Genomic DNA, 21,005 nt, shown 5'->3' with positions numbered 1-21,005 from the left:
AGCAGTTACGTAGTTAGCGTAGCGTCCCTATCAGAATCAGTGTAGTGTTCCCGTGGGCAGCGTAGTCAGCGTCCCCTGTCAGCGTCCCCTGTACGCTGCCGCAATAGTTACTCAGACGCAGAAGTGTCTCAGACGCTCCTGCATCTCAGACAGATGGAGCTGATTGGATGCTGTGAGCATCTTTATCTCTCTCCAAGTTTTGATACATCTTCTCTTCAGTCTCTGCGGCTTGCTCTCTGTAGCCGCCTGTACATAATGACCGTGTGTAGATTCAGAAAACCTTAAACCCTGTAGATTCAGAATACTGAACGAATGAATGTGTCGGGGATGGCTGGATAATACCCATATGTTTAGAGACTGTGTATGCTCATAAGCATTATTGCGCAGCCTCATTGTGCGAGCAGGCGCTGCAAATTGTCTATTCGCGCGGAGCAGTGAGGACGAGGTTACGCCTATGGGATGCGCCTATGTTCCCATGAAAATTAACCGGTGACACGGGTGCCCATAAAGGGGAACTGCAGATCTAAGACACCGGAGAGTGTCTTAGATTTGCAGACATTAGAAAAATCATTCTATGGACAGCGATCATTGAATGATTTCTGCCCTGTACACTCACATGTGTATGGATGTGTGAGCGTACACATCTGTTCAAGAGATGTGCAGGCTCTGATTTCAAAGCAGGATCTTATTGGCTATCCCAAATCACATGACAGTTGTTGACATTTGATAGCCAATAAGATCCTGCTTTGAAATCAGAGTAAATCAGAGCCTGCACATCTCTAAATTCTATTCCCATGCAAATGTGGGTGTTTGCTCTGGGAAGGGGGGCATGAGTTCCTAAGCCCAACGGGCGGAGTCTAACCGCTTGGTAAGCAGGAAATGTGCACTGCTTACTGAACCAACGTTAATCATTGTTTGCATACCAGCTACCGATACAGTATAGTGCCCAATGTGTTCCCAGCTTATTTATACTGTCTTCTCTCTATAGACTTCCATATCTCATCCATTCGCACCTTCATTGCAGATGTTTGTTTGCTCCCATAGGGACGAGCACAAAAATCCACAATGTTGGAGTGGTCCTGGGGGGTACGGTGCATTCATTTACAGGACACTGGACATTTGCCCCTGACTGTAGATGAGGCATTTTGTGTATGTGACAATGATGATGCTTCAAATGACCTGATCTTCAATATTATTTTGTTTCAGTCTTTGATTTCTTTGATCAACTCTCAGACATAAAGCACAATGGTAAGCATCGCCTGCGCTCGTTCCAATGGATGACTGTGAATGACTTATTCTACACTCTGCAGCTGTGGGGGTTATTCTGGTTCATGTGCACTGCAGGTGGAGCAGATGTAACATGTATAGAGGGCGGGATGTATTAATATGCATCGTCGCCCTTCGCCTGGCAGCCGCCGCGATGCTGCCGCATATGTACTAACATATGCGGCTAGCATCGGGTTGCGGTGATGGAGACCCCCGCGATACCTTTGATGTGGTCTGCGAGGGTCTCCGTCACATCCCGGCGGCTGCCAGTGTCCCCCTGCATCTCCTCCTCCCCCCTGCAGCCGGATGTCCTCCCGGCTGTGACACCTGCTGGGGGAGGAGGAGATCAGGAGGATGGGAGGAGGGGGGGGGCGCGCGGACGGCAGACGTTGGGCGGCGATAGAAGCCCATAGGCTTCTATAGGGTATCGCCACCCTGATTTTGCACTCCTGTGTTTTCCCTGACACTCACACCCAATGTGCGGTTACCACCCACAAACGCCGGCTTCCTGTCAATCAACTTTTTTGTAGTCCAATGATAAAAAGTAGCAGGATAGAATTGCGCATGTGTACTACAGCCCGTATGCGTGCGCAGTCTATCGATAATCGCCCCGCATTCTTATTTGCAGTGATTGGGCTTGAATTAGGCCCTTTGTAAGGAATGTAGAAGCAGTGGACCCCATATATCTCCATTCAAATAAAGGCCAATGATAATTAGAATAGTATGTCAGGCCTAAAGGGGGAAAAAAAACACGTCTATATAATTCAGAAACTAAGGGGGTTATTCAGATCTGATCGCTGAACTACTAATTTGCGGTCCCCTGCAATCAGGTAATTGCCACCCAGCCAGAGTGATATCCCTGTGCAGTCCTGCGAAAAGCGTAAACAAATATCAAAGCCCTGAGATTAGCTGCAAATCCAATTCTCTCCCGCTCCCCAGAGAATGATTGTTACAATGTGTGCATAGCCCAGGACCGACTCAGCCAGTGCGCTAGAAACAGGCTGATCGGGGCCAGAGCTGATGCCACACACCCTCCCTGAAAACACTTGGGCATGCCGGCATTTTCCCAGTAAAGGCCGGATGACATCCACAAACACCGGCTTACTGTCAATCACCTTGCAAACGGCCACCGGTAAAAAGAGATCCTGGAAACCGGGATTCAGTATTGAAGCCCGGCGGTCGGGATCCCGGCGTTCAGAATCCCGACGCCGGAATCCCGACAGCCGACAAGGGGGGGACGTGGATCGCCCCCCCCTTGCGGGCTCGCTGCGCTCGCCACGCAGTGGGCCCGGTGCCTCGCTACGCTCGGCACACTAATTTATTCTCCCTCCAGGGGTGTCGTGGACACCCACGGAGGGAGAATGTGTCAGCATTTCGGCGGTCGGGATTCCGGCGCCGGGATTGTAACTGTATCCCCTGGAAACCGTATGCACAGGGGGTTAAAGTGAGGGGGGAACGGGTTGGAACTGAGTTCCCCCACCTGTAATCGTAAGGTAAGAACCAGTTCCACCTCCATCACCTTGGCTCTGCACAGTATTTCTATCTTATTAATACTACTTTCAGACCGCAAATGCCGTGTCGCACACGGGATTAGGACACGGGTCCCATCCCCAGAGCAACACGGCAATGCGGTCTGAAAGTTCCGACACCGCCACGGCATATTGCCGAGTCGGTGACGTCACATGGGGCGGAGCTGGGCGGCGACGCGTCATCGGGGGCTCGGAAGGAGGCAGTACTTGGAGCTGACAGTGCTGCCTCCTCCATACTGTGAGCGGGACACGGGTCGCTCGACCCAGGCACCCGTTCACACTGCACTTGACACAGGTCATAGTCGTGTTCAACCCTGGTCATTACCAGGGTTGAACACCCATGTTGCTCAACCCGTGGTGGTCTTTTCAGACCGCACCTTGACCCGTGTTGGGGCCGCAAGAACACGGCAATAACCCGGGTCTAGAGTGCGGTCTGAAAGCGGTATTATTTATTTAGTTTCTTATATAGCGCAGCAGATTCCGATGCACTTTACAATAGTAGACAGTGATAAAACAAACTGGGTAACAACAGACAGACTTGGAGGGAGGAGAGCCCTGCTGCAAGCTTACAATCTATATAACAGAAAAACATTATCGCTTGCAAGGGGGTGCCAAATACCGTACCACTGGTCCTGGCTCAGCCTAGAGGACGCAGGGGTGAGGGAAGAAAGGGGGATGAATTAATTGGCAGAGAATAAGGAGTTCCACAACTTCATCAGGACCACTTTAAGCCCTGCATACCCATACGCAGTCGCACGATAACTGCCAAGACTGCAAATTCACAGCCGTGCAAACAGGTCTAAATAACCCTCTAAATCCCTTTGATTTTCAGAGTGAGGAACACTGATAGCCTGGGTGTTATATATACCATGATGTAAGACTTCTGTACACTGTGTGGTTGCATACCTCCCAACATTGGACTGGCTCATGGAGAGACACATCACGTGCCGAAGGTGCGTGCCCGATTTTTGGGGACATGGCCTATCGGTAAGGGGGTATGGCCTATATCCGCAAGGCCACGCCACCATTTTTGCCGCTGTGGGGGCATAAATAGCATCTCTGTGAGCTGCTGGCTGTGTCCCCAGTCCCTCAGCCTGCAGTGCATTTAAAGTATTCAAATGCAAGACAGATAGTGTTATATCAAACTGCTTCCTATTCATATTATTTTCCAAATGCTATAATACTCTGACATAGTTATAGGACCACAAAATATGTTTATCTAGTAATCCCTGCTTTACGTACTAAATGTATTAATTTATATTATCATATAGTCTCTTTAGCCCAAGAGTCAACCGTGAAGGAAATAGAGTTGTGGAAGGAATACCTGAAGAAAGACGACCAAGGTGAGTGTGAGACACAGTCCTCCGCTATCACCAGGGGAAGAGCAGCTCAGCTTGGTCTGCTGATGTTGCAGTTAGTAGCTGTTAACATTGGATGCTGCAAGGAGGGGCTTGCAGCATCAGGTGCTAACAGCTCCGAACTGTCAGGTTACATGCTGGGCTTGAAAAATGACAGTTATGGGGCTGATTGGCTGGTGCATTATCACCTTCCACTTTATCACTTCATCAGGATTAATACATATTCCCCCCCCCCCCCCGGTCTGTAACATGACAGGTAGGAGCCGATTGGCTGGTTGTTTATCACTCTCCATGTTATCACTTTTTGAAGCTTGGTACATCTGGCCCTAACTGTGACGTTCTTAGGACCCTGGTACCCATTACTATAGCCTACCTGTTTCCCAGAGCTTTCTAGCATCCAATTAAGAACTTCTGCTGATTTCCATTTGTATCTTTCAGTGAATGAAATAAACGCTCTAAAGACTGATATAAAATCCATTAAAGAACATTTGGGTAAGTACAGTATTCAGAGGAAGCAACATTTCTATTCATAATAACTTCATATCCGTTCTCACCACTAGAGGGGGCACAGAGCACATCTGAAGAAACCTGTATGTCAATAGACACAGCAGAGGGATGGCCGCTGTGTAAGATGAAGAATGTAAAAATTAGAAATCCACAGGTTTCTTAGAAAATCTAGGATCTTTTATTTTACTTGGCGCCTACTATAAAAAGAGATGGTCCAGAAGAGGGGGACATGCTTTGCATTTTTTTGGCTTGATGAAGCAGCACAGTACAGCTAGAGGAAAGTTTGGCCAGTTTTGGTGCAATGAACATGATCTCGAACCTAAGCCCATCCAACACCCCGGCATGCACTGGAACGCCAACTGCCAGGATTCACTAATGCTCTTGTGGAACACAGGATCCAAATTTGCTGAAGTGATATATTCCACAGCACAGCGGAAATCCTTCCCAGAAAAAAGAAGGGCTGTTATACAGCAATAGGGGGACCAATGCCATAGTGTTACTGCCCATATGCAATATCCACATCACTGCTGCCCTATAGTGAATCGATCTACAGTATAGACACACACACACATAGTCAGAGATGGATTTAGACCTCATGTTCTCATGGGAACGCATATGGGCGGGCTGGCCCATATGCTAATGGGCCAGCCCGTCGCCCACAGCCTCCGCCCGCAAGGATGAGTGCGTGCACCCTGCAAACAGTTGGCATGTGCATTCAAAAAAACATCACCCCCGTGCGAATGCATATGGGCTTGCGAATGGACCTGAATAAGGTCCAATATTATGCACATACACAGGGGTGGATTGGGATGGAAAACCAGCCCGGGAAATTTATGGATGCAGCCCTAATAGGGGCGGGGTCAGTTGAGGGGGTGTGTTCAGTCAAGGATGGCAGAATCCTTCCTTACAGGGCTTGATTCTGAGTTGAACACAGTTGTAGCCTTCCTTACACTTTCACCAGCCCTAAGCCAGGTGCAACATGCCCATACTGCGTTACCTCTGCATCTGGTTCGCCAACCCCTGTAACCGCCTTAGGAAACCCCAAAATCTCCTAATCCGTACTGTAACTCTGTACGATGAGCATTAGGAGGCATGCACAGTTCGTCCGCATGCACAGATGCTCAGGCTAAGAACACTTAGTGCCCTTTAGTCTTAGTTAGGCCCCAACAGGAAACACACACATTGGCCCATTTTTTGGTTGGGAGGGGGGCCCCCAAGATAAAATCACAGTTTGGCACCCCTACCATCTTGGCACCTTTGACCAGTCGCTTGTATCTGTATGGAACTTTAAGGAGTAGCGAGTTGCTACATGTACACATTATGCCAGGTGGCTCAACTTATTCACATTATGCCAGTTAACGCTTCTTGCACACATTACGTCTGATAGAGCCCATTACACACATTATGCCAGGTAGTCACTTATGAACATTATGCCAGGTACAGCTCATAAAACACATTGGGTGAGATTTAATAGGATGAGAGATTCAGATAGTGAGAGATTTTGTAAGAAATCTGCAGTTTTTTTTAAAGCGGCAATCATTTGCACTGCAAAACCAGTTTGATTTTGCAGTGTAAATGATTGCCGCTTTAAAAAAAAACCTGGAGATTTCTTACCAAATCTCTCACTTTCTGAATCTCTCATCCTATTAAATTTCAGCCATTATACCAGATAGTGTTGCATATACACATTAAACCAGGTAGAGATGTTTTTGCACATTATGCCAGGTAGAGTCACTTATGCACATTATGCCAGGTACAGCTCATAACACACATTATACTAGGTAGTGACAGTAACATTGAACACAACAGCAGGGTATATAGCAGAGCAGGGAGAGCGCTGCTCCTGCCAGGCATCTCACTGTGCATTCAGTGTTGGCGCCGTCTCTCATGTTTGGGAAAACTACCCCCTTGCTCTCCCCCCCATTCAAATGCCCCTGCATTGGCACCACAGGAAAAAAACACATAGAACAATAAAAACATAGTGGCCCCCACAGGAAATTAAACAAACACACACACACACACACACACACACACATTAGCTGAAACAGGAATAAAGAATAAATAAGACACTGCCCTCCACAATAAAAAAAATATGGTGTGCATAGTGTACGACTCTGGCTTGGGGGGGTACTGTGTCTAGGGGACTGACACACTGGCAGACAGACACTGACACACACCAACACTGACACACAAAAGGACGATGAAACACACAGACACAGACATACACAAATGCCAACACAAAGATGCTGACACACATATACAGACGCTAACACACAAACAGATGCTAAAATACTGACAGACACACAAAAATGCCAACACAAAGATACTGCCAAAAGCAAACAGGCACTGACACACATGCAGATGCTAATATACTGACAAACAGACACACACAAATGCAGACACAAAGATGCTGACAAACCAATCAACACATATAAGTTGCCAGCAACTATTAACTCCCTCTCCCACCCAGCAATATGAAGCAGCTGCCAGCAGCCCCTGCAGTGGCCAGCAACCTCTGACCCACAACAGTCGCTTCCTTCTCTGTGCAGCACTCAACAACCCCCCTCCCTTCTCCGTCAACTCTGTTCTCCCTGCAGCACCCGGCAACCACCCTCCCCCGCACATGGCTCCTTCTCCCTGCAGCACCCTGCGACCACCCTCCCCCGCACAGGGCTCCTTCTCCCTGCAGTGTCCAACAAACCCCCTTTCCCCTCCATCCCACAGTGGAGCGTATAGGGCCGGGCACCAACAGGGTTACTGTGTCTGCATTGATGTACTTACCCTGCTTACCCGGCCGCCAATCCGCTCACCCCCTCGCCTGGGAGGAGTCTTTTTATTCTGGCTGGCAGGCAGCTGTAGTGCTGCTCCTGGCTTGCAGCACCAAGTTTCCTGTTTCTGCAAGTGGCCGCGGAACAGCAGCCCTGCCTATCAGGCAGCCTGCCATTGGACCAGCCCGCCAAGGGGTCTATTGGACTCGCCCACCCGGTGGGCCAATCCGCCACCGGCACATACATGTATACTATACAGCACTTTGCTATTGATCGTGTTCTCTGAGCCCTTTGCTTTGTCTCCCATACAGGCCTCTGCAGTTTATGTCCTGATAAGTGGACTTTGCTGGGTTCCAAATGTTATTTTTTGTCCAAATCTCATCAGAACTGGGAGAATTCACAGAAGGAATGCAGCACACATGGCTCCACCCTCCTCGTCCTTAATAGCAGGACTGAACTGGTAAATATTGTATTGCCAATCCACTGGTGTTTTCCCTCCCCTGATGCCACTGAGCAATCCTCACCATGCCTCATACATAGGGTTGCCACCTCTCCCGGGATTGGTGGCAACCCTCAAGGAGGCTTTACCAGTTTCCCGTTTGTCTAAGAAAGCCTCCATTGCCTCTCCCCCGATTGCCCACTGTCAAGGGCCGTCTGTAGAGCCGCAGCCTGACAGACGCGCTGGCGAGATGATGATGTCATAATCGTGAAAGTATTTGTCCCTCAGGCCCACCATCGCCAGCGGGGAGTGTTGGGTGATGCGGCGAAAGTAACTCCAGGGGTGGGGAGGGGGAACGGGCGATGCGGCGGCAGCCTAGTCGCTCCGGAGGAGGGGGGGGGGAGTTGCACTAAACTGTCCAAACTGCCGCCCTCCAGTGGCCGGGGCCCTAGGCAAATGCCTAGAGCTGCCTAGTGGTGGCGCCGGCCCTGTGTCCGCCACACCATTTTCCTGGAGACCTGCTCGTGCATACTAGACTCTGGTACAGTGCTAGGGTCTCCTAGTGACTCTAGCGCACAGAGGCTACTGAGCTGCCAGCTAGAGAGGAGGGAGCCCAGATGGAGATTGACTTTCTTGATCAGAGGCGTAGGGAGGGCGGAGCCACCGGAGCTCATGCTCCGGGCGCCGATTGGTCAAATGGTGCTGCCGGCCCGCCCCACCTGCAGTCTGCACAAGTTCAAGCATCATGGCAGCCGCCGGCGCTGCACACGCTGCCCATTAGTATAGTACTTTGAATCATTGTACTATACTAACGGGCAGCGTGCGCAGTGGCGGCGGCTGCCCTGCCCGGCACCTGCCTCCTGCCCTGCTCGCCCGGTCCCTGCTGCCAAGCGTCACGGACGGTGGGGCCGGGCGGCGGGCTGACCAGTCCTCTCCAGTGGCGGTTCTAGCGCAAGGCAGCTACCGCTTGGGGAGCAAGCGGCAGCGGGCTTCGGTGTGGGCGCCTGGCAGTGGCATTCTATCGTGCCGCAGACCCCGCAGCAGGTTGGAGGAGGCAGCGCCGACGGGGTCTTCATCGACGCATTGAAGATGCTCAGGATCTGCTGCTGCTGCAAGGAAGGAGGTGCCCGGCGCACGCACCATGGCCTGGTCCAGCTGTCACTGGGGTTAAGGAGGTCTCTCTCGTCCGCTCCTCTTATCAGCGGCCTGTGCTCAGCTGTCTGCCTGATTAGAGTTCAGTATATGCTCCTCCCACATGTGACAGGCGTTTGCAGCAGTCAGACAACATTAGGAAGGCTGAGCCATTGGTTATTGAAGTCACAACAGCTGCCTGGCCTGGGGGCTTCATTCTGGGGGTCCCATGAAATCTTGGACACGGTGCTTCAGTCCTAGAGGTGTGCAGGAATAGGTTAGCAGTCTGGGGGTGCTCAGGGTAACTATAATGATGCTTGTGCCTCAGTGTCTTATAGGTTGTTATAAAGCGCAGCAGATTCCGTTACAGGTTGTTATATAGCGCTGAAAATTCCATTACAGCGTGTTATATGGCGCATCAGATTCCGTTACAGTGTCTTATATAGCACAGCAGATACCGTCAGTGTCTTATATAGCGCAGCAGATTCCGTTACAGCGTCTTATATAGCACAGCAGATTCCGTTACAGTGTCTTCTATAGCGCAGCAGATTCCGTCACAGTGTCTTATATAGCGCAGCAGATTCCGTTACAGTGTCTTCTATAGCGCAGCAGATTCCGTCATAGTGTCTTATATAGCGCAGCAGATTCCGTCACAGTGTCTTATATAGCGCAGCAGATTCCATCACAGTGTCTTATATAGCGCAGCAGATTCCGTCACAGTGTCTTATATAGCGCAGCAGATTCCGTCACAGTGTCTTATATAGCGCAGCAGATTCCGTTACTAGTTCTTATATAGCGCAGCAGATTCCGTTAGCCACGCCCCCAAGTCATTACCGGGGGGGGGCGAGAAATATGCCCTTGCTCCGGGCAGCATGGCACCTAGCTACACCGCTGTTCTTGATGCACTCTTCTAATATTATAGACAGGCAGCGGCACCCAGGGTTTGTGCATGTAAACTATATTTGTGTCACATATAACCGATGTTTCGAGGTGGAACCTCTTTATCAAGGTGTGAACAACTGTACTGTGCAAAATTATTATCTCAAATGACCCACGAGTGTGTATTGGCATCATCACCGCCAACCCTGCTTCCGGTGTCGCTGCCTGGTGGTGTCACGTACTCCGGGTGTCTGTTTGCCATAGACGCTCTAGACACTACGGGGGACATTTACCAAAATGGATTCGTAGAAAAAAGGTGTATTCGTAGGGAGAAATACACCTTTTTTTTACGAATTTGTATTTTCGGGATTTACAATCCCAAAAATACAACAATTCGTAGTCCTAAAGATGGAACATTCGTATTTGTATTTACAAATACGAATGTCTACACCATCGATAGAATACGACAGAAATCACCATTCAAAAGAATGGTGGTTTCTGATTTACTAAGCAGCCGTACTGATAATACGGCTGCTTAGTGGTGTAAAACACCCACGCAAATACGACAGGAAAATAGAACACCATTTTCATGTCGTATTTGCGTTTTAGCCTGCACGGATCAGTCAGATCTGTGCAGGCTTCAGTGTAAAAAAAATAGAAAAATTAAATAAATAAATAAAAAAACGGCGTGGGGTCCCCCCCACAGCCGAAACCAGCACCAGGCTGACAGAGGCTGGAGCCGGTAATTAAAAATCAGGGAACCCGACAAATAGGGGTTCCCTGATTTTTAACAACCAGCCCCAGGCTCCTGCTCTGGGGCTGGTTCCCAAAATACGGGGGACAAAATGACTAGGGGTCCCCCGTATTTTAAGAACCAGCCCCAGGCAAAACCAGCCAGCAGGGTAATGCCACAGCCGGGGGGAGACTTTTTATGCAAGTCCCCCCGGCCAAAGCATTAACCCTACCGACCAGTCAGCCTGGCCAGGGGCCCTGGGGGAGTGGGGACCCCCCAATAAAGGGGTCCCCCCCCTCCAGGACTTACCTGACCAGGCTGAAGCCTGGTGCTGTCCTCGATGCCCCTGGGCGGTGGGCATCGAGCTGATAGCGGTGTAAAAAATAGAAAAAACTATTGTTTTTTACTGTGGCACTACAAGTGCCAGCAAGCCTCCCCAGCAAGCTGGGACTTGGAGAACCACAAGTCCCAGCCTGCTGGGCATTAAAGGGCCCGCTGGGTCTTGTAGTGCCACAGTAAAAAAAATAGTTAAATAAAACACACTGACACCCATTTTAAATAAAAGTTTAATACACACATTACTAGAGATGTGCACCGGACACTTTTTCGCGTTTTGGGTTTTGGGTTTTGGGTTCTGATTACCTTCAGGTTTTGGGTTCTAATGGGTTTTGCCAAAACACCCCCTAAAGGTTTTGGGTTTTGGGTTCTGATTTTTTTGAAAAAAGCATAAAAATGGTTAACATTGCATAATTTAGGTGTTTTTTTGCTCCTATGCTATTATTAACCCCATCAGCTTTCTTCTCCACTCATTTACAGTCTATTCTGAAGACCTCACACCTCACAATATTGTTTTTAGGCCAAAATGTTGCACCGAGGTAGCTGGATGACTATGATAAGCAAGACAAATGGGCGGCACAAACACGTGGCCCATCTAGGAGTGGCACTGCAGTGGCAGATAGAAAAACTAGGCCCCAAAGAGCACATTATTCAAAAGAAAAAAAGAGGTGCAAGATGGAATTGTCCAAGGGCCCTCCCACCCAAACTAGGCCCCAAAGAGCACATCATTCAAAAGACAAAAAAGAGGTGCAAGATGGAATTGTCCTACGGCACTCCCACCCAAACTAGGCCCCAAAGAGCACATTATTCAAAAGACAAAAAAGAGGTGCAAGATGGAAGTGTCCAAGGGCACTCCCACCCAAACTAGGCCCCAAAGAGCACATTATTCAAAAGACAAAAAAGAGGTGCAAGATGGAAGTGTCCAAGGGCACTCCCACCCAAACTAGGCCCCAAAGAGCACATTATTCAAAAGACAAAAAAGAGGTGCAAGATGGAATTGTCCTACGGCACTCCCACCCAAACTAGGCCCCAAAGAGCACATTATTCAAAAGATAAAAAAGAGGTGCAAGATGGAAGTGTCCAAGGGCACTCCCACCCAAACTAGGCCCCAAAGAGCACATTATTCAAAAGACAAAAAAGAGGTGCAAGATGGAATTGTCCTACGGCACTCCCACCCAAACTAGGCCCCAAAGAGCACATTATTCAAAAGACAAAAAAGAGGTGCAAGATGGAATTGTCCTACGGCACTCCCACCCAAACTAGGCCCCAAAGAGCACATTATTCAAAAGACAAAAAAGAGGTGCAAGATGGAAGTGTCCAAGGGCACTCCCACCCAAACTAGGCCCCAAAGAGCACATTATTCAAAAGACAAAAAAGAGGTGCAAGATGGAATTGTCCTACGGCACTCCCACCCAAACTAGGCCCCAAAGAGCACATTATTCAAAAGACAAAAAAGAGGTGCAAGATGGAATTGTCCTTGGGCCCTCCCACCCACCCTTATGTTGTATAAACAGGACACGCACACTTTAACAAACCAATCATTTCAGCCACAGGGTCTGCCACACGACTGTGGCTGAAATGATTGGTTCGTTTGGGCCCCCACATCACAAGCTGCCATTTAATATGTCCCTGCACAAACTGGCTCTACAGAGGCAAAAGGTCGTCCTCATCCTCATCCAGCGATTCCTCACCACCATCAGTATCTTGTTCTTCCTCACCCTCACAGAGTATTAATTCGTCCCCGCTGGAATCCACCACCACAGGTTCCTGTGTACTTTGTGGACGCTGGTCTTTCTCGTAGAATTGATAATTCATTTTTATGAACATCATCTTCTCCACATTTTTTGGAAGCAACCTCCTACGCTTATTGCTGACAAGGTTCCCAGCTGCACTAAAAACTCTTTCGGAGTACACACTGGAGGAAGGGCAACTGAGGTAATATAGAGCCAGTTTGTACAGGGGCTTCCAAATTTCCTTTTTTTTCTGCCAGTACTGGTAAGGACTCTCTAACATGCCTACTTGGGTGCTGTCACCCATATAATCCTCCACCATTCTGTCAATGGTGATAGCATCATAGGCAGTGGAAGTAGACATGTCAGAAATTGTTGGAAGGTCCTTCAGCCCAGACCAAATGTCCAAACTTGGTCCTTTATCACCACCAGCGGGGGGTTTAGGAAATCGCAGTTGTTTCCTTGCAGAACCAGTTGCTGGAGAAAATGAAGGAGAAGGTGCTGCTGAGTCACTTTCCACTTCAGAAGATGACAGTTTTCTAACCAGCAGTTCTTTGCACTTCTGCAGGCTTGTGTCCGCCGGAAAGAGTGACACCACGTAGGCTTTAAACCGAGGATCGAGCACGGTGGCCAAAATGTACTCCTCTGATTTCAAAATTTGTACCACCCTCGAATCCTGGCAAAGCGTATGAAGGACTTCATCCACAAGTCCCACATGCTTAGAGGACTCGCTCCGTCTCAGCTCCTCCTTCACTTTCTCAAACTGTTTCTGCAAAAGCCTGATGAGGGGAATGACCTGACTCAAGCTGGCAGTGTCTGAACTGACTTCACGTGTGGCAAGTTCGAAGGGTTGGAGAATCTTGCACAACACTGAAATCATTCTCCACTGTGCTTGAGTCAGGTGCATACCCCCTCCTTTGCCTATGTCATAGGTGGATGTATAGGCTTGAATGGCCCTTTGCTGCTCCTCCATCCTCTGAAGCATATAGAGGGTTGAGTTCCACCGCGTTACGACCTCTTGCTTCAGCTGATGGAGGGGCAGGTTCAACAGTGTTTGCTGCCGCTCCAGTCTTTGGCATGCAGCCGCCGAATGACGAAAGTGGCCACAAATTTTTCGGGCCACCGAAAGAGTCCCCTGCACAGCTCTGTTGTCTCTTAGAAAACTCTGGACCACCAAATTTATCGTGTGAGCAAAACAGGGCACATGCTGGAATTTGCCCTGCTTTAATGCCCGCACGATATTGCAGGCATTGTCTGACACCACAAATCCCCAGGAGAGTCTAAGAGGGGTAAGCCATTGCCCAATGATTACCCTCAGTTTCTGTAAGAGGTTATCGGCGGTGTGCCTCTTACGGAAAGCGGTTACACACAACGTAGCCTGCCTAGGAAGGAGCTGGCATTTCCCAGGTCCTACTACTGGTGCTGCTGCTGTTGTTGCTGCTGGACAAGGTGATTCATCTACCCAGTGGGCTGTCACGGTCATGTAATCCCTAGTCTGCCCTTTTCCACTTGTCCACATGTCCGTTGTTAAGTGGACAGTGGGTATGACCGCATTTTTTAGGGCACTGAGAACACTTTTATGCACTTTACTGTACAGCTTCGGTATCGCCTGTCTAGCGAAGTGGAATCTTGACGGTATTTTGTAACGGGGACACACTAAGTCCATCAATCGTCTAAATCCTACTCCAGCAGTTATGGACACCGGAAGCACATCTAATACAATCAGATCTGCTAAGGCCTCAGTTACCCGCTTTGCCATTGGATGACTGCTGTCATACTTCATCTTCATGGCAAAGGACTGTTGGACAGTCAATTGCTTAGTGAAATAAGTGTTCCGACTTCCCCTCCGGGATGATGAATGACTCCCAGCAGCAACAGCAGCAGCGGCAGCAGTAGGAGGCGTAGCAATGCAGGATCCTCCAGAAGAATCCCGGATAGGAGAGGAGTCAGTCAGGCAAGTAACATGGCCTATAGGACTACTCCCAATCCTCATTGAGGAAGAAATTGACGAGGAGGGACTTTGCGGTGTAGTTGGGCACGTGGACACAACAGGACAAAGGGATTTAGTTGTCCCTGGACTGTGTACATTCTTAGCCACAGTTTCTGAACTAAACAGCAACTTATGAACGCTCTTCAAGTGACGTAGAAGGGAGGATGTCCCTAGGTGGGAAACGTCCTTACCCCTGCTTATTTGAGCTTTGCATAAGCTACATATGGCAAAACAATTGTTGGACGGTTTGGGATAAAAATAATTCCAGACCGAAGAGGTGGATTTATTGGTCTTCTGTCCAGGCATGGTGATGCCCTTTGGGATCTCACGGACAACAACTGTCTTGCCCGGTGCCTCATTTAAGCAAACCGCATCAGCATCGTCCTCCTCGTCAATTTCTCCCTCAGCACCAGCTTCATCAATATCCTCCTCCTGGTGTACAACACTGACACCTTCATTATCGACATCTGCAACTGCACTGTCTGTGATCCTTCCAGCACATGCAGAGGGTGTGCTGCGAATGCTGAAAGGAGCATCCTCTTCCCGTACAGTGATGGGAAGGTCAGGCATCGCAACCACCAACACCCTTGGACTCTCCACTGGGATTTGTGATACCATGTCTTCTTTGGAAGGCAGAGTTGTTTGCTGGATTTTTGTTGGTGACACCTTAAATCTCTTAAATTTTAAAGTGGGAGAAGGAGGAGGAGGAGGAGGAGGAGGAGGACTTTGATCATCTTGTGAAGCTGAGCCACTAGTCATGAACATAGGCCATGGCCGTAGCCGTTCCTTGCCACTCCGCGTTGTAAATGGCACACTGGCAACTTTAAGTTTCTCCTCCAATGATTTGCTTTTTCTTTTTAAGGGCCTTTTACTCAACTTTGGCTTTTTGGATTTTACATGCCCTCTACTTTGACACTGGGCATCGGCCTTGGCAGACGACGTCGATGGCATTTCATCGCCTATGTCATGATGACTAGTGGCATCAGCTTCAGAAGCACGACGAAGTGGCTCCTCATCTTTTCCTTTTTTTTTATCCTCCATATTTTGGATATCTAACGGTAGGCAGCTGTGTCAGCAAACTGGATACCGAGATATCAGCTGGTTGTTGTCACTATCCAGTGACAACAGCAGCAAGATACAAAATGGGATATATATCAGTAACACAACAAGTGGCGTCAGCAAACCAGAGTTATGTACTGCGATATCTAACGGTAGGCAGCGGTGGCAGCAAACTGGATACCGAGATATCAGCTGGTTGTTGTCACTAGCCAGTGACAACAGCAGCAAGATACAATATTTATTTTGTGGATAGTTACACTGGTAGGTAACACAACAAGTGGCGTCAGCAAACCGGAGTTATTTACTGCGATATATGTAACGGCAGCGGTGGCAGCAAACTGGATACCCAGATATCAGCTGGTTGTTGTCACTAGCCAGTGACAACAGCAGCAAGATACAATATTTATTTTGTGGATACACTGGTAGGTAACACAACAAGTGGCGTCAGCAAACCGGAGTTATTTACTGCGATATATGTAACGGCAGCAGTGGCAGCAAACTGGATACCCAGATATCAGCTGGTTGTTGTCACTAGCCAGTGACAACAGCAGCAAGATACAAAAGTGGATACACTGGTAGGTAACACAACAAGTGGCGTCAGCAAACCGGAGTTATTTACTGCGATATATGTAACGGCAGCAGTGGCAGCAAACTGGATACCCAGATATCAGCTGGTTGTTGTCACTAGCCAGTGACAACAGCAGCAAGATACAATATTTATTTTGTGGATAGTTACACTGGTAGGTAACACAACAAGTGGCGTCAGCAAACCGGAGTTATTTACTGCGATATATGTAACGGCAGCAGTGGCAGCAAACTGGATACCCAGATATCAGCTGGTTGTTGTCACTAGCCAGTGACAACAGCAGCAAGATACAATATTTATTTTGTGGATACACTGGTAGGTAACACAACAAGTGGCGTCAGCAAACCGGAGTTATTTACTGCGATATATGTAACGGCAGCAGTGGCAGCAAACTGGATACCCAGATATCAGCTGGTTGTTGTCACTAGCCAGTGACAACAGCAGCAAGATACAAAAGTGGATACACTGGTAGGTAACACAACAAGTGGCGTCAGCAAACCGGAGTTATTTACTGCGATATATGTAACGGCAGCAGTGGCAGCAAACTGGATACCCAGATATCAGCTGGTTGTTGTCACTAGCCAGTGACAACAGCAGCAAGATACAATATTTATTTTGTGGATAGTTACACTGGTAGGTAACACAACAGGTGGCGTCAGCAAACCGGAGTTATTTACTGCGATATATGTAACGGCAGCGGTGGCAGCAAACTGGATACCCAGATATCAGCTGGTTGTTGTCACTAGCCAGTGACAACAGCAGCAAGATACAATATTTATTTTGTGGATAGTTACACTGGTAGGTAACACAACAAGTGGCGTCAGCAAACCGGAGTTATTTACTGCGATATATGTAACGGCAGCAGTGGCAGCAAACTGGATACCCAGATATCAGCTGGTTGTTGTCACTAGCCAGTGACAACAGCAGCAAGATACAATATTTATTTTGTGGATAGTTACACTGGTAGGTAACACAACAAGTGGCGTCAGCAAACCGGAGTTATTTACTGCGATATATGTAACGGCAGCGGTGGCAGCAAACTGGATACCCAGATATCAGCTGGTTGTTGTCACTAGCCAGTGACAACAGCAGCAAGATACAATATTTATTTTGTGGATACACTGGTAGGTAACACAACAAGTGGCGTCAGCAAACCGGAGTTATTTACTGCGATATATGTAACGGCAGCAGTGGCAGCAAACTGGATACCCAGATATCAGCTGGTTGTTGTCACTAGCCAGTGACAACAGCAGCAAGATACAAAAGTGGATACACTGGTAGGTAACACAACAAGTGGCGTCAGCAAACCGGAGTTATTTACTGCGATATATGTAACGGCAGCAGTGGCAGCAAACTGGATACCCAGATATCAGCTGGTTGTTGTCACTAGCCAGTGACAACAGCAGCAAGATACAATATTTATTTTGTGGATAGTTACACTGGTAGGTAACACAACAGGTGGCGTCAGCAAACCGGAGTTATTTACTGCGATATATGTAACGGCAGCGGTGGCAGCAAACTGGATACCCAGATATCAGCTGGTTGTTGTCACTAGCCAGTGACAACAGCAGCAAGATACAATATTTATTTTGTGGATAGTTACACTGGTAGGTAACACAACAGGTGGCGTCAGCAAACCGGAGTTATTTACTGCGATATATGTAACGGCAGCGGTGGCAGCAAACTGGATACCCAGATATCAGCTGGTTGTCACTAGCCAGTGACAACAGCAGCAAGATACAATATTTATTTTGTGGATAGTTACACTGGTAGGTAACACAACAAGTGGCGTCAGCAAACCGGAGTTATTTACTGCGATATATGTAACGGCAGCAGTGGCAGCAAACTGGATACCCAGATATCAGCTGGTTGTTGTCACTAGCCAGTGACAACAGCAGCAAGATACAATATTTATTTTGTGGATAGTTACACTGGTAGGTAACACAACAAGTGGCGTCAGCAAACCGGAGTTATTTACTGCGATATATGTAACGGCAGCAGTGGCAGCAAACTGGATACCCAGATATCAGCTGGTTGTCACTAGCCAGTGACAACAGCAGCAAGATACAATATTTATTTTGTGGATAGTTACACTGGTAGGTAACACAACAAGTGGCGTCAGCAAACCGGAGTTATTTACTGCGATATATGTAACGGCAGCGGTGGCAGCAAACTGGATACCCAGATATCAGCTGGTTGTCACTAGCCAGTGACAACAGCAGCAAGATACAATATTTATTTTGTGGATAGTTACACTGGTAGGTAACACAACAAGTGGCGTCAGCAAACCGGAGTTATTTACTGCGATATATGTAACGGCAGCGGTGGCAGCAAACTGGATACCCAGATATCAGCTGGTTGTCACTAGCCAGTGACAACAGCAGCAAGATACAATATTTATTTTGTGGATACACTGGTAGGTAACACAACAAGTGGCGTCAGCAAACCGGAGTTATTTACTGCGATATATGTAACGGCAGCGGTGGCAGCAAACTGGATACCCAGATATCAGCTGGTTGTTGTCACTAGCCAGTGACAACAGCAGCAAGATACAAAAGTGGATACACTGGTAGGTAACACAACAAGTGGCGTCAGCAAACCACAGTTAAAAATTTAATTACTGAGTCTGCGATATCTAACGGCAGCCAGTGATGTCAGCAACAACAACAACTTAATTATTTTTTTTTTATATTTTTATATATTTTTAATTTTTTTTTATTTTTTTTTATATACTCTGAGAGGTAGGTACAAGGTAGTGGCACTGGCAACAACAGAGGTGACTGCCTGGTAGGTGTTTACAACCATATAACAGGTAGCCAGGCAGCACAAAAACCCTCTCTGGCAGCACAATAAAAATTATTAAACCCCCCTCTGTCTGTAGTATTCTGTAGCAGGCTAGCAGCAGCAGTGACACAATTAGAGATGAGCAGGCTATAGCAATATAGAAAGAAAACCCCCTCTGCGGCAGTACAATAAACCCCCCTCTGTCTGTAGTATTCTGTAGCAGCAGCAGTGACACAAATTACAGATGAGCAGGCTACAGCAATATAGAAAAAAAAATCACTCTCCAGCAGCACAATAAAAATGATTAAACCCCCTCTGTACTTGCAGCTCTTTAGCAGCAAGCAGCACAGTGACACACACAACGCTCCAGCAAACCCCCCTCACGGAGCAATAAATAAAACCCCCCTCTCTGGCAGCACTGCTGCCTGCTCTGCGTCGCCCCACAGAATGAAGATGGCGGCGGCGGGTCCCGGCTTTTATGTAATCCGGATCTCGCGAGAATCCGACGTCACCAATGTGACGTCGGGCCTCGATTTCGGCTCCGGGCCTGCGCGGGAGTCCGCGGACGTCCTGGATCCGGATTCGGATTCAGGACGTCCGTGCGGATCCGGATCTCGGAGATCCGGACCCGCTCATCACTACACATTACATACATACTGATACTTACCTTTCTTGATCCCGTAGGTAGCCCTGGTCCTGATGTCCTGTGTCGTCCTCCAGGTCCATGTCGGCTGTCTGCGTCGTCCTCCAGGTCCATGTCGACGGTCCGTGTCGTCCTCCAGGTCCATGGCGGTGTCCGGGTCCGAAGAAATCCATGTTGGAGCTGTGGAAGGAAATCCTACTCACCTGGTCCTGCGCTGAAGAAGTCTTCTCTTGATCCGACGTAATCCAGGTAATCTTCACAGCTGTCGGCGCTCCCCGCTGTCTCCGCTGTCTCTGCATCGCGCTGAGGAGAGATGCTGAGATGTTTCATATTCGGCGCCTCTCCTCAGACTGAATTCTATTGGCCGCCTAGCAGGCCAATCAGGAGCCGAGAAAGTCGGCTCCTGATTGGCCTGCTAGGCGGCCAATAGAATTCAGTCTGAGGAGAGGCGCCGAATATGAAACATCTCAGCATCTCTCCTCAGCGCGATGCAGAGACAGCGGGGAGCGCCGACAGCTGTGAAGATTACCTGGATTACGTCGGATCAAGAGAAGACTTCTTTAGCGCAGGACCAGGTGAGTAGGATTTCCTTCCACAGCTCCAACATGGATTTCTTCGGACCCGGACACCGCCATGGACCTGGAGGACGACACGGACCGTCGACATGGACCTGGAGGACGACGCAGACAGCCGACATGGACCTGGAGGACGACACAGGACATCAGGACCAGGGCTACCTACGGGATCAAGAAAGGTAAGTATCAGTATGTATGTAATGTGTGTATTAAACTTTTATTTAAAATGGGTGTCAGTGTGTTTTATTTAACTATTTTTTTTACTGTGGCACTACAAGACCCAGCGGGCCCTTTAATGCCCAGCAGGCTGGGACTTGTGGTTATCCAAGTCCCAGCTTGCTGGGGAGGCTTGCTGGGACTTGTAGTGCCACAGTAAAAAACAATAGTTTTTTCTATTTTTTTAGAAAGCTCGATGCCCACCGCCCAGGGGCATCGAGGACAGCACCAGGCTTCAGCCTGGTCAGGTAAGTCCTGGAGGGGGGGGACCCCTTTATTGGGGGGGTCCCCACTCCCCCAGGGCCCCTGGCCAGGCTGACTGGTCGGTAGGGTTAATGCTTTGGCCGGGGGGACTTGCATAAAAAGTCTCCCCCCGGCTGTGGCATTACCCTGCTGGCTGGTTTTGCCTGGGGCTGGTTCTTAAAATACGGGGGACCCCTAGTCATTTTGTCCCCCGTATTTTGGGAACCAGCCCC

General features: G+C 48.7%; 1 protein-coding gene across 3 annotated transcripts in view; it reads left to right on the top strand.

The window, feature by feature from the left end:
* The window catches only part of LOC146075584 (CD209 antigen-like protein C), a 52,162-nt gene that overhangs the window by 18,591 nt on the left and 12,566 nt on the right, over positions 1-21,005 (top strand). For all 3 annotated transcript variants that reach the window (XM_083184958.1, XM_083184957.1, XM_083184955.1), the window contains 4 exons: positions 1,207-1,248; positions 4,067-4,138; positions 4,592-4,645; positions 7,740-7,888. In XM_083184958.1, the coding sequence (XP_083041084.1) occupies positions 1,207-1,248; positions 4,067-4,138; positions 4,592-4,645; positions 7,740-7,888 (317 nt within the window). The remainder of the gene's footprint in view (positions 1-1,206; positions 1,249-4,066; positions 4,139-4,591; positions 4,646-7,739; positions 7,889-21,005) is intronic.

This window comes from Crinia signifera, chromosome 4 (genome assembly GCF_055691185.1).
Source record: "Crinia signifera chromosome 4, ASM5569118v1, whole genome shotgun sequence".
NCBI classification, from domain to species: domain Eukaryota; kingdom Metazoa; phylum Chordata; class Amphibia; order Anura; family Myobatrachidae; genus Crinia; species Crinia signifera.
Note: the sequence above shows the minus strand (reverse complement) of the source record. Positions and strands in the feature narration are given on the sequence as shown.